This window comes from Leptinotarsa decemlineata, unplaced genomic scaffold (assembly GCF_025532065.1).
Source record: "Leptinotarsa decemlineata unplaced genomic scaffold, Ldec_3_MD MMD2_tig00004204_RagTag_RagTag, whole genome shotgun sequence".
Taxonomy (NCBI): Eukaryota; Metazoa; Arthropoda; class Insecta; order Coleoptera; family Chrysomelidae; genus Leptinotarsa; species Leptinotarsa decemlineata.
Window position 1 is genome coordinate 1,852,515 of NW_027412603.1, and position 14,454 is coordinate 1,866,968.

The following is a 14,454-nucleotide window of genomic DNA, read 5'->3' on the forward strand; positions in this document are numbered from 1 at the left end:
TGGAAAGGTACACAGTATCTATCCACAACAAAATAGACACTGCCTATAAGGAATCCTGTCCAATGAGGATGGTTCAAACGCATGGCACAACCAACACATGGTGGTGCCCTGAATTGGAACACCTCAGGAAGACAGCGAGAACGACCTTTAACAAGGCAAAACGTACAAGACTTGAAAAGGACTGGGTTATATATCAAGCCAACCTTAGAGAGTTCAAAAAAGTCTGCAGACGAAAACAAAGAGAAGCCTGGAGATCCTATTGTGATGCAGTCGAAGACTTTCCACTAGCTTCTAGGCTACAGAAGGCACTCTCAAATGACCACCATAAGACTATCGGCATCCTGACGAGGGAAAATGGCGACAAAGCCGCCAACCTCCAGGAGAGTGCTGAGATTCTTATGGAAACTCACTTCCCAGGTTCTGTCTTTCCTGGAACGGCGAACTGGACGGATGTACCCATAACACCCTCACAATATGACTGGCAATATGCTAGTACAGTATTTGATGAGGACAAAATAAGATGGGCTACATCGAGCTTTTCCCCCTTCAAGTCACCAGGGCCTGACGGTATAAGACCAGCCCTACTTCAGTGGGGACTGGACACTCTTATGCCACACCTGGTTGGAATATTCAGAGCCTCTCTAGCTCTGAGGTATATTCCCAGTAAGTGGAGAGAAGTAAGAGTAGTATTTATACCCAAACCAGGTAGGATGGACTACACCCTACCAAAAGCATTCCGACCAATTAGTCTCACATCGTTTTTCTTAAAAACCATGGAGAGACTATGTAAGCGGTATATAAGAGATGAAGTACTTGTTAACAACCCACTTCATCCAAATCAGCATGCATATACCCCGGGAAGGTCTACTGATTCGGCCCTTCACCATGTGGTTGGCAGAGATCATTGGATAACAAAGAATCCACCCTATATTCATAGATATTGAGGGAGCGTTTGATAAAACAACCTTTCCAACAATTACCCAGCAACTACACTCCAGGAATGTACCCCTGGTAGTAGGAGAATGGATACTCCAGATGCTCTCTAGCAGAGCAATAAGTATTAATGTAGAAGACATCACAGTAAAAGGACTGGTCATGAGGGGATGTCCACAGGAAGGGGTCTTATCACCCCTTCTCTGGAACATAGTTCTGGATACCCTAATTAATCACCTTAACAAAAATGGATTCTACACAATTGCATACGTAGATGACATAGTTATCTTGCAGACCGGCAAATTTGTAAACACACTGTGCGATAGAGCGCAGGATGGGCTCAAATTGATAGAAACATGGTGTAAGGAACACTCACTGTCGATCAATCCCAAGAAGACTGAGATGGTCCTTTTCACCAGGAAAAGAAGTTTAACGAGCCTAAAACCTCCCGAAATCTTCAAAAGCCAACTAAACTTCTCTGAAGAGGTGAAATACCTTGGTATTATCCTCGACAAGAAGCTAACATGGAACTCTCATCTACAGAGTACAGCAAAAAGAGCATACGTGTCTTATGAGCAATGTCGGAAGACAGTGGGACGAGCATGGGGTCTTTCACCACGGGTAGTCGCCTGGATCTACACTGAAATAATAAGACCTATGTTAACGTATGGAGCCATTGCATGGGGACCGAAAGTTCTACAAGCAACGGCCATCCAAAAATCATACCAAATACAGCGACTGGCTTGTTTAAACATCACAGGAGCCATGAGAACAACACCAACCGCGGCAATGGAATTAATCACGGGTCTGACCCCTCTGGACCTGTACGTTAAGGAGGTTGCGTTAATGGCCATGGTACGATTGCACACGGCTGGTGTAAACCTAGAAGTAGGAATGGGTCGATTGAGGTTGGGCCTATGGCGGAAAGCGCTTACTGCGCAACCTCTGCTGCGGGCAACAAGTGATGCAATTGAACCCAGGTTTGTGTTTAATAAACCCTACAAAATACAAATCAAGCAGAACACAGAGTCAGATGTTACAAATGTAATACGGATTCATACAGATGGCTCAAAAACCAAAGAAGGCTCAGGATGTGGAGTGTACTCCAGATCACTAAGCCTAAGGATTGAGTGGGGAATGGGAAGAAATACCAGCGTGGTCCAAACAGAACTGGCTGGTATCTCAATCGCCACAAAAGAAATAACCAAGAAAAGAATTTCTGGCAAAAACATTACAATCTGCACTGATAGCAGACAAGCACTATTAGCCTTGAACAGACACCGTGCTACTTCAGGGCTAGCACTAGAGTGCCACGAAGATTTAGCCAAAGCCTCGATTGATAATAACATTATCCTGAGGTGGGTTGAAGGGCACAACAGGAGTAAAGGTAATCGCATTGCAGACTCTTTAGCCAAGGAAGCGGCTGGACTAAGAATTTTAGGACCAAGTGGCACCCACGGTCTGATGACTTCGACAATTGCGGAACTAGTCAAAAGTTACACCCATGCTCAATCTCTAAAGAGATGGGATGAAATCAAAGGATGTAATCTTGCCAGGATCACCTTGGGCGACCCTGGGAAGCTGGCGCCGAAGAAATATCTGGCGATGACCAGGAAAAATCTACGCCTTACAGTAGGATTTCTGACTGGCCACTGTCAGCTAAGGAAACACCTACATAATATGGGGCTAGTGGACACACCTCTATGCAGGATGTGTGAACAGGAAGATGAGACTGTCAGGCATGTCCTGTGCGAGTGCCCGGAGTTATCGTCAATAAGAGAGTGTGTGTTCGGCGAGTCTTGGCCTACACCTGCCGATATAAAGGAGATGTCTCCCAGCGACCTGTCCACCTTCCTGGAAAGGACAGGATGGACGACGACCTAGGAGGACAACTCCTCGGGAGGATGTACAATGGGTCACATGTGGCCTAAGTGCGTGGGCTTACCCTCACCCTCCCTACTCTACAGATACTATAGACCAGTCGCTTTGCTATCAATGATGTCAAAAATTAAGGAGAAATCCATAAACCACCATATCCTCAAAAATTCAGGAGGCTTCAACATCTTGAGCTAGCATCAATATGGCTTTGGGAAACAACGATCAACAGGCGACCTTCTATCGTATGTTACCCATATTTGGAATAACGCAATCAAGAAACATGGAGAGTCAAGATCTGTTGCGCTTGATATTTCTGAAGCCTTTGACCGTGTGTGACATGAGGGTTTGCTGGCCAAACTTTGATGATATGGCTTTTCGGATCATTTTTGTGTATGGCCCTTCAGTTTCCTGAAAGAACGTTTAGTGCGAGTGGTCGTCGATGGATATATCTCGAATATTTTCACCATCAACGCTGGTATTCCCCAAGGATTCATATTGCCTCCAACCCTCTTATTATTGTATATCAATGACTCATTGAAGAAAACCAAGAATGTAATACCTATATTGCTTTGCTGACGACGGCACACTGTCCCGTCATTGAACTTGGATTCCAGGACATTGGTTGCGGATGTTGAATATCTCAATGAGAATTTAGAAGTGAATAAGAATTGAGGTGAAATTAGCCAAGTTCAATTCAATGCCACAAAAAACCAGGCATCAGTTTTCTCCAAAAAGATAAATGTTTCCAAGCCGGATGTATAATTGTCAGGTCAGCTTCGATAATTTTGTTGGGAGTTGAAATGGACAACAATATGTCTTGGCACAATCATGTAGCTGGAATTGTGAAGGCTGCTTGTCAGTACACCTCAATTTTCATTGTTTAAGAACTGTTTCATTTGGAGAACGACGTTTATGTGGAATGAACTTCATGAGAATATTTTTTCAAATGGGTTCAATCTCCAGCAGAAGGATTTTTGTGTGTTTGGTGTTGGAATACAAATTTCTTCTGCCTGTTCAATGTACCAATGGAAAAGTCGGATTTTAACTGGATCATTCCAAAATGTAAAATTTTCAAATTCACAGAATTGCACGCATTTTGATCGATTGAGCTCAGTGTACTAATGATACCTGTCAAGATTATTTTCAGAAATCTACAGAAAGAAATTCCAAACTGTTAATTTCAAGAGATGATCTAGATAAATTTAGTACGTTGATGACTCCCTTCTTAATTGTGCGAGTTTTAAATAACATTTTTGGTCAATTTGCTTACCTTGGAAGGGTAAGCTCACAACAGCCATTGCAATTATTCCTGCCAAGGCGGAAATTTGAACTTGTTGCCAAAGGAGAAATGTTATTATGGCCACTTGAAACGGTAAGACCCATAGAGCATGTAAGGATATAACAACATAGTCAAATCTGCCGACATCGTTGGAAAGTAAATTCACGACTTTTCCAGAATCCGTCTGACCTAAAGATTTTTGATTCAGTCTCATTATCTGAAAAGAAACTATCGAAGTATTACTTGAAAAAATGCAAACCCAGCATATTCCAATGTATAAAAGCATAACATATAAAACGTCCTCGAACGGATAAAAACCATAAAAAATGTATTTACATTCATTTCGTTCTTTGGTCAAAATTTCAACCTTGTCAAAGACGAATTTATGTTTATATTCTTTTTCTTCATGTTTGGACAAGGCTGTAATGTCAGTTTTCGAATACTTATGTGCTTGTATTCGTTTTTCTGGGTATTGTTTGGATTGACCTATATAGGTACGTTCACAATCTTTGCATGGTATCCCATATATTGTGTGCATTTGTTTGTTTTTTAGGATTTCAGGTTTCAATTTTGAGTATAAAGTGTTATTTGTATTATGTGATCGATGTGCAATTATGGTTATGTTGTATTTCTCAACTATTTTGTTGATTTTTTTGGATAATTTTTGAACTTATGATATTTGTATTTTGTAATCGATGTGCTATGGTTATGTTGCATTTCTTTACTGTTTTCTGATTTTATTGGATAATTTTTGAACGTGTGGTATGGGTACATATTTCGTTTTTTTTTTATTATCATCTTCATTATGAATAGCATGTATTTTTTTTTAATTTTTTTACCACGAAATAAGATGGGTAATTAGTTTATTTTAGAATATTTTTTAATTTTTGTAATGGCTCGGTCAGTCAGGTTCTGGATAACATTTTTTTATAACTAAGTGGTGCATTGAATGAGTAATTCGCGTAGCAATGAGATGCGTTTCGTTTAGTAAACCAGTTTGTGAAAATTTTTCCAGAATTCTCTTATATTACCATGGTATCGAGAAAGTGTATTTGTTGGTTGGTTTCTTTTTCCACAGTAAATTATAATCCAGGGTGGAAGTAATTAAATTTGTTCAAAATTTCGTCAAGTTTGTCATCAGGTTTAGATGTCAAACAATTATATACGTATCTTTTGAAAAAATTGGTTCAAAAGTGAGTGACTTGATGACATTTCCTTCCACATACTCCATTACAAGATTTGAAATTGGTGCAGCAATTGGAGAACCCATTGCAATTTCGAATATAATATTTGTAAATAATATTTATGTTCGTATTGAAATATGTTAAAGTTGAACAAAGTTCAATTCTTTCTAAAAATTCTTCCAAATATAATGTGTGATTTTGTATTTCGTGCATTTTTTTATAACATTCATTCCGAGTTTTGTATCTATATTCGTATATAAGGATACTATGTCTAGTGGGATAATCGTATGGTTTTTTGGTATTGTTGTATTTTTAATAAATTCTACAAAATCCAGAAAGTTTTTTGCATTGTAGTCATTTTTTCCATTAACATTAGTGAGAATTTCTGGGAAAAATTTTGATGTGTTGTAAGTCGCTGACTAAATATAGCTGAAAATAGGGCACATTAGAATTCCTGTTTTATGTCATTTGGGTAACCCGTATACTGTTGGTGATTTTGCGTTGTGAATATTCAATTTATTCTTTGTTTCTAGATCTATAGTTTTCGATTTGAATCATCTATTTACTAAATTATTTACTTCAGTTTAAATTTTTTCTGTTGGGTAGAATCCAATTTTTCTATGTGTGGTTTCGTCATTTAGCATAGTTTCTAGTTTTCGTTGGGTTTTTTCATGATTAGTGTTTCGTTAAATCTATCCGCTTACAGTATCAGTAAATCAGTATTTACTCTTAGCAATATTTTAGTTCTCTCGAGGAGTATGTTATAGATATTTTTTCGTTTGTTCGAAAATTGATTTTCAAAGTTAGTCGTTACATTATTAATTTTGTGTCTGATTTCGTTCTGATTTTCATTCATTATTGATTATGTAGGAATTTTATTGGTTTCGTCAACGGTCAGCAACTTACAAATTACCAAAATTTCACTCATGAACTCTTGGGAATTTGTGAAATTTATTAAATATATAACAATATCAAAAAACCATTCCATTGTCTCACTAGACATAGTATACTTATATACCAATATAGATGCAAAACACACAATAAATGTTATAGAAGAAAAATGGCACGAAATATAAAATCGCACAACATTAACATTAGAAGAATTTTTAAAAGGAATTGAACTTTGTTCAACTTCAACATACTTTCAATATGAAAATAAATATTATTCACAAGTATTCGGAATTGCAATGGTTTCTCCAATTGCTGCAACCATATCAAAACTTGTAATGGATTATGTTGAAGAAAATAGCATCGAGTCACTCACTTTTGAACACATTTTGTCAAAAGATACATGGATGATTGTTTGACATGTATACCTAATGACAAACTTGACGAAATTTTGAACAAATTTAATAACTTTCACCCTAGATTAAAATTTACTGTGGGAAATGAAACCAACCAACAAATAAAGTTTCTCGATACCACGGTAATATGTGACAATTCTGGAAAAATTTTCACAAACTGGTTTACCAAACCAAACGCATCACATCGATACACGAATCACTTATCCAATGCATCACTTAGTTATAAAAAAAATTGTTATCCAGAACCTAATTGACTGAGCCATAAAACTTACCCAAAATTCAGAAAAAACAATTCACAAAAAGTAAAAAATATTCTGAAAGAAAATAATTACCCATCTCATTTCGTGGAGAAAACAATAAAAAAAACTTGCTATTTATAATGATAATAGTAACAAACAAAAAATAACGAAATATATAGCCTTACCATAGCACATCGATTACAGTATACAAATAACACTACACTCAAATTCAAAACCTGAAATATAAGATACCATGCAGAGATTGTGAAAGTACCTATATAGCTCAATCCAAACAATACCTACCCAAACATGAAAAATAATACAAATATAAATTTGATTTTGACAAGGTTGAAAGAACGAAATCCTAAATTTAGAAATTTCCTTGAAATGATTTATATAAAAAAAATCCCAATAGTATCAATAATAGAAGCGATATCAAGAACCTCAATCAAGTCTATAATAACTCACTGAAATAGAACAGATTTTTACATTTTCTCATTAGAAATCACAAAAAGTTAACTGGAGGTCACATACGGGACAAAAAACAAAAAAAGATCACAGATGAAACAAATTCGACACTAACAATCGAGTTCATATATTCAATCGTTCTTAGAGACAATGAAATGAGTAGAAAATAGTAATATCGTTCAATTATTTCGTAAGTAGAAATAATATTAATTTCCAGTCATATTTTGTGATATTATGTAACGAAATATTTTTTTAACCGCTCAACTTCAATATTGTACTAAAGCCCGAAACACGTGTCTATGGTTTGCCACTTTCATGAGTGCTATGTCCGATACTAACTAATGTTTCTATATCAAGACACTCAATAACTTTCATATTTATATATATATATATATATATATATATATATATATATATATATATATATATATATATATATATATATATATATATATATATATATATATATCGAATGTGAGTCACAAAAAAGATTTCAAGCTTTATAACTTCTATTTAATTATCTGCGAGCGCTTTCGACAGCTGGTCTACTGTCATCATCTAGGCACTAGTCAAACTGAACTTGTATGTCATGGATGTTAAATTCATGGATGTTTAAGTTTTCCCAAATGTCCATGCGGTTTGGACATCGTCAGTACCGTCAGTATCAATAGGCTGAAACAGCTGTCTACCGGTGGCTCTTAAATTGAAATCAATATGGGGATGACCAAAGTGTACTTATCTAATTATTTTTTGATTTTCATGGAACTATTTTCCAGCAGCTTGACTGCATTAACCTTTCTAGATTTCATATCATTTCTAGAAACATGTGGATTCGTTTTCCGATGGCATTTCAGGTTAGCTTCCCAAATTTCTGCTACCGCAGTTGTCGGTTGATTGGTCAAACCACCAACACTGACATAAAAACTTGGCAAGTTGACTTGGGTGTCACACCAATAGGTGGTTCCATTCATGTTCCTCTTGCGTCACGCAGCTATTTTTATCAAGTACTTTCTTGGTTTTTCTCATTTTGTCTTCAATATATATATATATATATATATATATATATATATATATATATACCGGGTGTCCCACATTTTATGTGACAGGCAATATCTGTTTTGTTGAAGGAGATACACAAAAATGTTTCATACAAAAGTTTTAGGCGTTCATGAGAGCTATATTTTGATATAATTTTTAAATATACAGGGTGTTTGGTGTAGGTGCTACAGACCAAAATTCCATTTTTTAAAATAGAACGCCCTGTATATCATTACATATTCAGATGCTACGTCAAATTCTGATATCATTTCATGTTTGGTTTTTGAAATTCGGTTACGGCGTTGTTGAGTTATTGCACTTTTCCTTAAATATAAAGTTTCAAAAAAACTCATTTACTCGTACACGAATCCAGTCTATATCTTTTATTAAATTGAACTAGACTACTACTGAATACACACCATTATTCTCACCTCTACGATACGATATCGATATCAGTTGAATATAATATTGAAATTCTTGAGAATGTGACTAACTTGAGGGTGAATTGCTTTATATTGCACAATTTCATCAAGTAGCTTATGCTTGTGGATGCCATAGTGACAAATGTTGTTGAATTGTATCTACTTGTCAGTTCGATTCAGTGATTCTTTGCAAAACACTAACTGTGTTCTTTGTGCGAAAACTCCAGTATGCCTTTCGCGTTTAGTCCAAGTGATTGCAGTGATATGTTATTAATTTTTGGAGAATGTCAGAAAAACTGCCGTCAAGCACAATGTCTATACCAAGAACGTTTTCCAGACAGACCCATTCCGTCACGAATGACTTTTTCGAGAGTTGTAGAAAAATTGCGAACAGGGTCATTTCCTTCTACTATAAAGCATCGTCATCATACGAGATCTGTCAGAACTGAAGATTTAGAGATCAATGTGTTGGCTTATATTATTATTCATCCACATGTTTCTATCCGTACTCTTGCAGAAGAAGTCGGTGTGAGTAAATCTAATGTACAGAGAATTCTGAAAGAAAATAAATATCACCCATTCAAAATTCAGTTGGTACAAGGACTCTGAAACCCACGGACTCTGAACGACGACTTGAATTCATTGCTTGTATTCAGGTAATATTACATGAAAGTCCTAACATATTAAGTCAAATTTTGTGGAGCGATAATAATAATAATAATAATAAATATGCTTTATTGTCATAAGAAAAACTTGTTGACAAAGCAAGATACATATATTCAATTACAACACCTTATAAAATAAAACTATAAATTATCAAATACTTCGATAACTTAACGTCAAATGTCAAATGTCAAAATAACTAATACAATCTACAATAAAATATGCCGGTAAATAGATCTTTCTTTCAATATGCACATCAAAGCAAAACTTTTAAAAGGAGTCATTAAAATATTCCTGTAAGCTGTAATACGGTCTATCTACAAGGAATTTTTTTACGGTCCTTCTAAAAACCCTGATAGATAAGTTAGTAGTAGACCTTATGTCAACTGGCAGATGATTATATAATTTGGCTCCATTATAAATTATCGAATCTTTTACTAAACTTGAGGTGGGGATAGGGAGCCTAAAAGTAAACTCACTACTTCGAGTCGAATATGGAGTGGTTACTGAAGTGAATTTTGATTTATTTACGAACACTAAGCACACCGTCTCTAAGATGAACGCTGCTATCACAGTTAATATTTTATTGGTTTTAAAGAGTTCTCTACATGAATCTCTGGGTTTAACATTACAAAGGCATCTAATAGCTCTTTTCTGTAGTACCAGAACAGAAGACAAAAGGGTTGGACTACATGCTCCCCAAAATGGTATGCCATATCGAAGATGGGCGTCAATTAAAGAATAGTAGGCGATTTTCGCAATACTGAAGTTCAGTTCCTTTGAAACCACTCTCACTGCATAACAACCGGAGGATAACTTACTCCCAAGATGTCTAACGTGTTCTTCAAATTTGAGCTTATTATCAATAAATACACCCAAGAATTTAGTATTTGATTTGTTTTGTAAGATACCCTTACCCATGTGAAGTTCATCAAGCGAGCATTTAAATGATATCACATTGGATTTTGAGACATTCAAGGATAACATATTAGCGTCACACCACGATTTTATTTTTTGCAAGTCAGAAGATATTTTTCTATGCAATTCAAATGAGTTCTTCTCTCTCCATAAAATAGTGGTGTCATCCGCAAATAGCGTGAAGCTGCCTGATATATTAATTGTTGTCAAATCATTAACATACAATAAAAACAAAATGGGACCCAACACGGAACCCTGAGGCACCCCAGTTTTGATTACCCTCCTCTCTGAGACTTCAGTTGTTCTAACCATTTGTTCACGTCCTGAAAGGTAAGATTCAAACCATTTGTGAGAAGTTCCTCTGCAACCATACCGGTCCAGTTTCCTAAGGAGTATGTCATGATTAACGCAATCAAAGGCCTTAGAAAGGTCAAGAAAAACTGCTGCGGCTACATCACCAGCGTTTATTTCTGAATAAAGTTCGTACAAAAGTGAGAAAATTGCCTGGTGAGTACCCTTTTCAGCCTGAAACCCAAATTGGTTGTTACTTACGATGCTGTTGAGATTCAAAAATTCATTCAAACGTTTCTTGACCAATTTCTCAATGATTTTCGCCAAAGTCGGAATCAGAGATATAGGCCGTAGATTGGAGGGGTCCCCCAAATCCCCTCCTTTATGTAGAGGGATAACAATCGTAGTTTTCAGGGATGTGGGAAACACTCCAGTATTGAAGGAAGAATTGATTAGTGCTACTATAGTTTCCAGAGCTTCAACAGGTAAATTGAGAACTATCTTTGCAGAAATTTCATCATATCCAGCTGCACTTTTGTTTTTAATATCATACAAAATTTCGGTTAATTCACAAAGATTGGTGTCATACAATATAAGCATTTCACTAATTATAATTTTATCTAAATTGATCAGAGGATCGTAAGGCGCATTGATAGTACCGCTAAGTTTTTGAGCAATCGTGCAGTAATACTCATTGATTGTGTTAGGATTCATAGGAACATCAACAACTGTTTTTCTCGATTTACCTCTCAGCTCATTAATAACTGACCACGTCTCTTTGATTTTATTATTCGATTTCTTGATGTTGTTCATGAAATACATATGCTTAGCTTGCTTGATAGTGGATCTATATATTTTGCGGTATTCTCTAAAATAAGTAGAGATGAATTGGTTGTTTATGTACTTCTTAACATAATGCAGTGAGCGTAAATTTCTAGAAGATACTTTTAGACCTTTTGTCAGCCACGGTTTCTTAGATTTCAATTTAATTTTTTGTTTCGGGAATGATGCATTGAAAACATTCGATAATACAGAATGAAAAGATAAGAATGGATCAGATTCAGTTAGAATATTTTGCCAGTTGACCTCAAGACAATTCATATAGAACCTATTAAAGTTCGAACCACTGAACAGCCTCCCATATTTAGATTTAATCCGCTTATCTGATGAGTTGATGAGTACCGAACAAGTAATTGCTTCATGGTCAGAAATACCGGAAGGAGTAACTGAACATGTAATATTTTGTGCATCCAAGTTGCTACAAATATAATCAATCCGAGTTGCAGAGAATCTAGAAATGCGAGTATCCTGCTCTACGTGCATAGCCAAGTGGAACGCCAAAAATAAATTATTAAGTGATTCTCTAGCAATAGATACGTAGTCATTATAATCTATATTAAAATCCCCTGTTAATATCAAGGAGCAATTAAGTGGTAAGTCCGAAAGCAATATCTCTAAGTTGTTTAAGAAAATATTAACATCCGATGATGGAGATCGGTATAGACATACAATATATAAATTATATTTTTTACTAAAACATATTGTGAATTCAAAAATTTTATCCACCAAGAGGTCCTGATACTTATCTATTTGAATGAAAGAGTATTTACTAGCTGCATTATTATTAATCAGAATGACTGTTCCGCCATAATTAGAATCAGTTCGCGAGTTTCTGCATATAACAGAGTAGTCAGATATAAAAATAGGTTCATTTATGTTGCACCAATGTTCAGTTAACAATACTAAGCTAGGAAATGTTAGGCTATCCAAAAAAACTATAAAGTTCATTACATTTATGTCTCAGAGATTGAATATTCAGCAATACCAAAGTAAGGGAATCAGAGAGGGAGCTGCAACTAGCTCTATCGGTGAATCGATGAATCGCGATTCCACAATAATGGAGTTATGAATCGACATAACAGTCACTATTGGTCCCAAGAAAATCCCCACTGGGTCCGCGAAAGTAATTTTCAAACTACTTGGGGTATTAATCTATGGTGTGGATTGTTCAATAGCCGCATCATAGGACCTTACTTTTTCGATGAAAATCTCAATGGATTGCGATATTTACATTTTCTAGAAAATGATTTGATCCAGTTGATGGAAGATATTCCCATAGCAGAACGACAAGGAATTTGGTGGCAACAAGATAGTGCTCCTCCTCACAATTCACAGGTTGTTACTGAATATCTGGATAGAACGTACCCAAATAGATGGATTGGTAATAAGGGTCCAATTCGGTGGCCGGCTCGTTCCCCAGATTTATCACCGCTTGATTTTTTCCTATGGGGTTATTTAAAAGATATTGTTTTCACTACTCCCCCTTTGAATGTGGATGATCGAAAAATGAAAATTCGACTAGCGTGCAGTGATATTACGCCTGATATTATAAGAGTGACTTGCACGAGAGAACTGATTCGACGTTTCGAAGCCTGTATAATATCTAATGGGCATCACTTTGAACAATTTTTATGACTTTTTCTAGGTACCTACCATTCTTATGAAATGATTTATCAAGTTATATTATTTACATTGTTATTAATTAAAAATTTGTTTTCGAATACACCTCTTTCAATTTCGCAATTGTTTCATATTCAAAATGATTCCTGACTGAATTCCACAACTCAAAATGGAAACCATCACTTCGAACACCCAAAATGTTGACTAATTTTCATGTGATCTGATACAGAGAGAATAATTGTATGAGATATTTTAAAAAATAATAGTCGTTCTCAAGACTTTACATTTGAAGCAATAACTCAACAACGCCGTAACCGAATTTCAAAAACCAAACATGAAATGATATCAGAATTCAACGTAGCATCTGAATATGTAATGATATACAGGGCGTTCTATTTCAAAAAATGGAATTTTGGTCTGTAGCACCTACACCAAACACCCTGTATATTTAAAAATTATATCAAAATATAGCTCTCATGAACTCCTGAAACTTTTGTATGAAACATTTTTGTGTATCTCCTTCAACAAACCAGATATTGCCTATCACATAAAATGTGGGACACCCGGTATACATATATACATATACATATATATATATATATATATATATATATATATATATATATATATATGAACTGGTTTTTCCGGGTATTTGATCCGTGTATGTGATATTATCTCTAATTTCACCGACGTTTCGACAAAATCTCATTTGTCATTATCAAGGTGTGCTGTTACGTGTTCAGAAGTTTGTTGACCTTGCTCAACTTACTTCTTACTATACTGGTAAAATGGTATTCGTTACGTGTTCAGAGATAGAGTAGTCCATAAACTCTCTACTACCTACTACTTACATGTTGATGAGTTTTACCTGAGTTCTTCTTCGTAGTTGACCTCATCTCCCCGTTAAGGTATCGAATATGAAATCTGAAGTTTTCACGGATAGGAATATGCTGAACTGGTTTTTCCGGGTATTTGATCCGTGTATGTGATATTATCTCTAATTTCACCGACGTTTCGACAAAATCTCATTTGTCATTATCAAGGTGTGCTGTTACGTGTTCAGAAGTTTGTTGACCTTGCTCAACTTACTTCTTACTATACTGGTAAAATGGTATTCGTTACGTGTTCAGAGATAGAGTAGTCCATAAACTCTCTACTACCTACTACTTACATGTTGATGAGTTTTACCTGAGTTCTTCTTCGTAGTTGACCTCATCTCCCCGTTAAGGTATCGAATATGAAATCTGAAGTTTTCACGGATAGGAATATGCTGAACTGGTTTTTCCGGGTATTTGATCCGTGTATGTGATATTATCTCTAATTTCACCGACGTTTCGACAAAATCTCATTTGTCATTATCAAGGTGTGCTGTTACGT

General features: G+C 35.7%; 1 protein-coding gene across 2 annotated transcripts in view; it reads right to left on the reverse strand.

Annotated features, from left to right (window-relative positions):
* The window catches only part of LOC111516582 (ATP-binding cassette sub-family C member 4), a 292,552-nt gene that overhangs the window by 217,312 nt on the left and 60,786 nt on the right, over positions 1 to 14,454 (reverse strand). For both annotated transcript variants that reach the window (XM_074178651.1, XM_074178652.1), the window contains one exon: positions 4,082 to 4,307. In XM_074178651.1, coding sequence (XP_074034752.1) covers positions 4,082 to 4,307 — 226 coding nt within the window. The remainder of the gene's footprint in view (positions 1 to 4,081; positions 4,308 to 14,454) is intronic.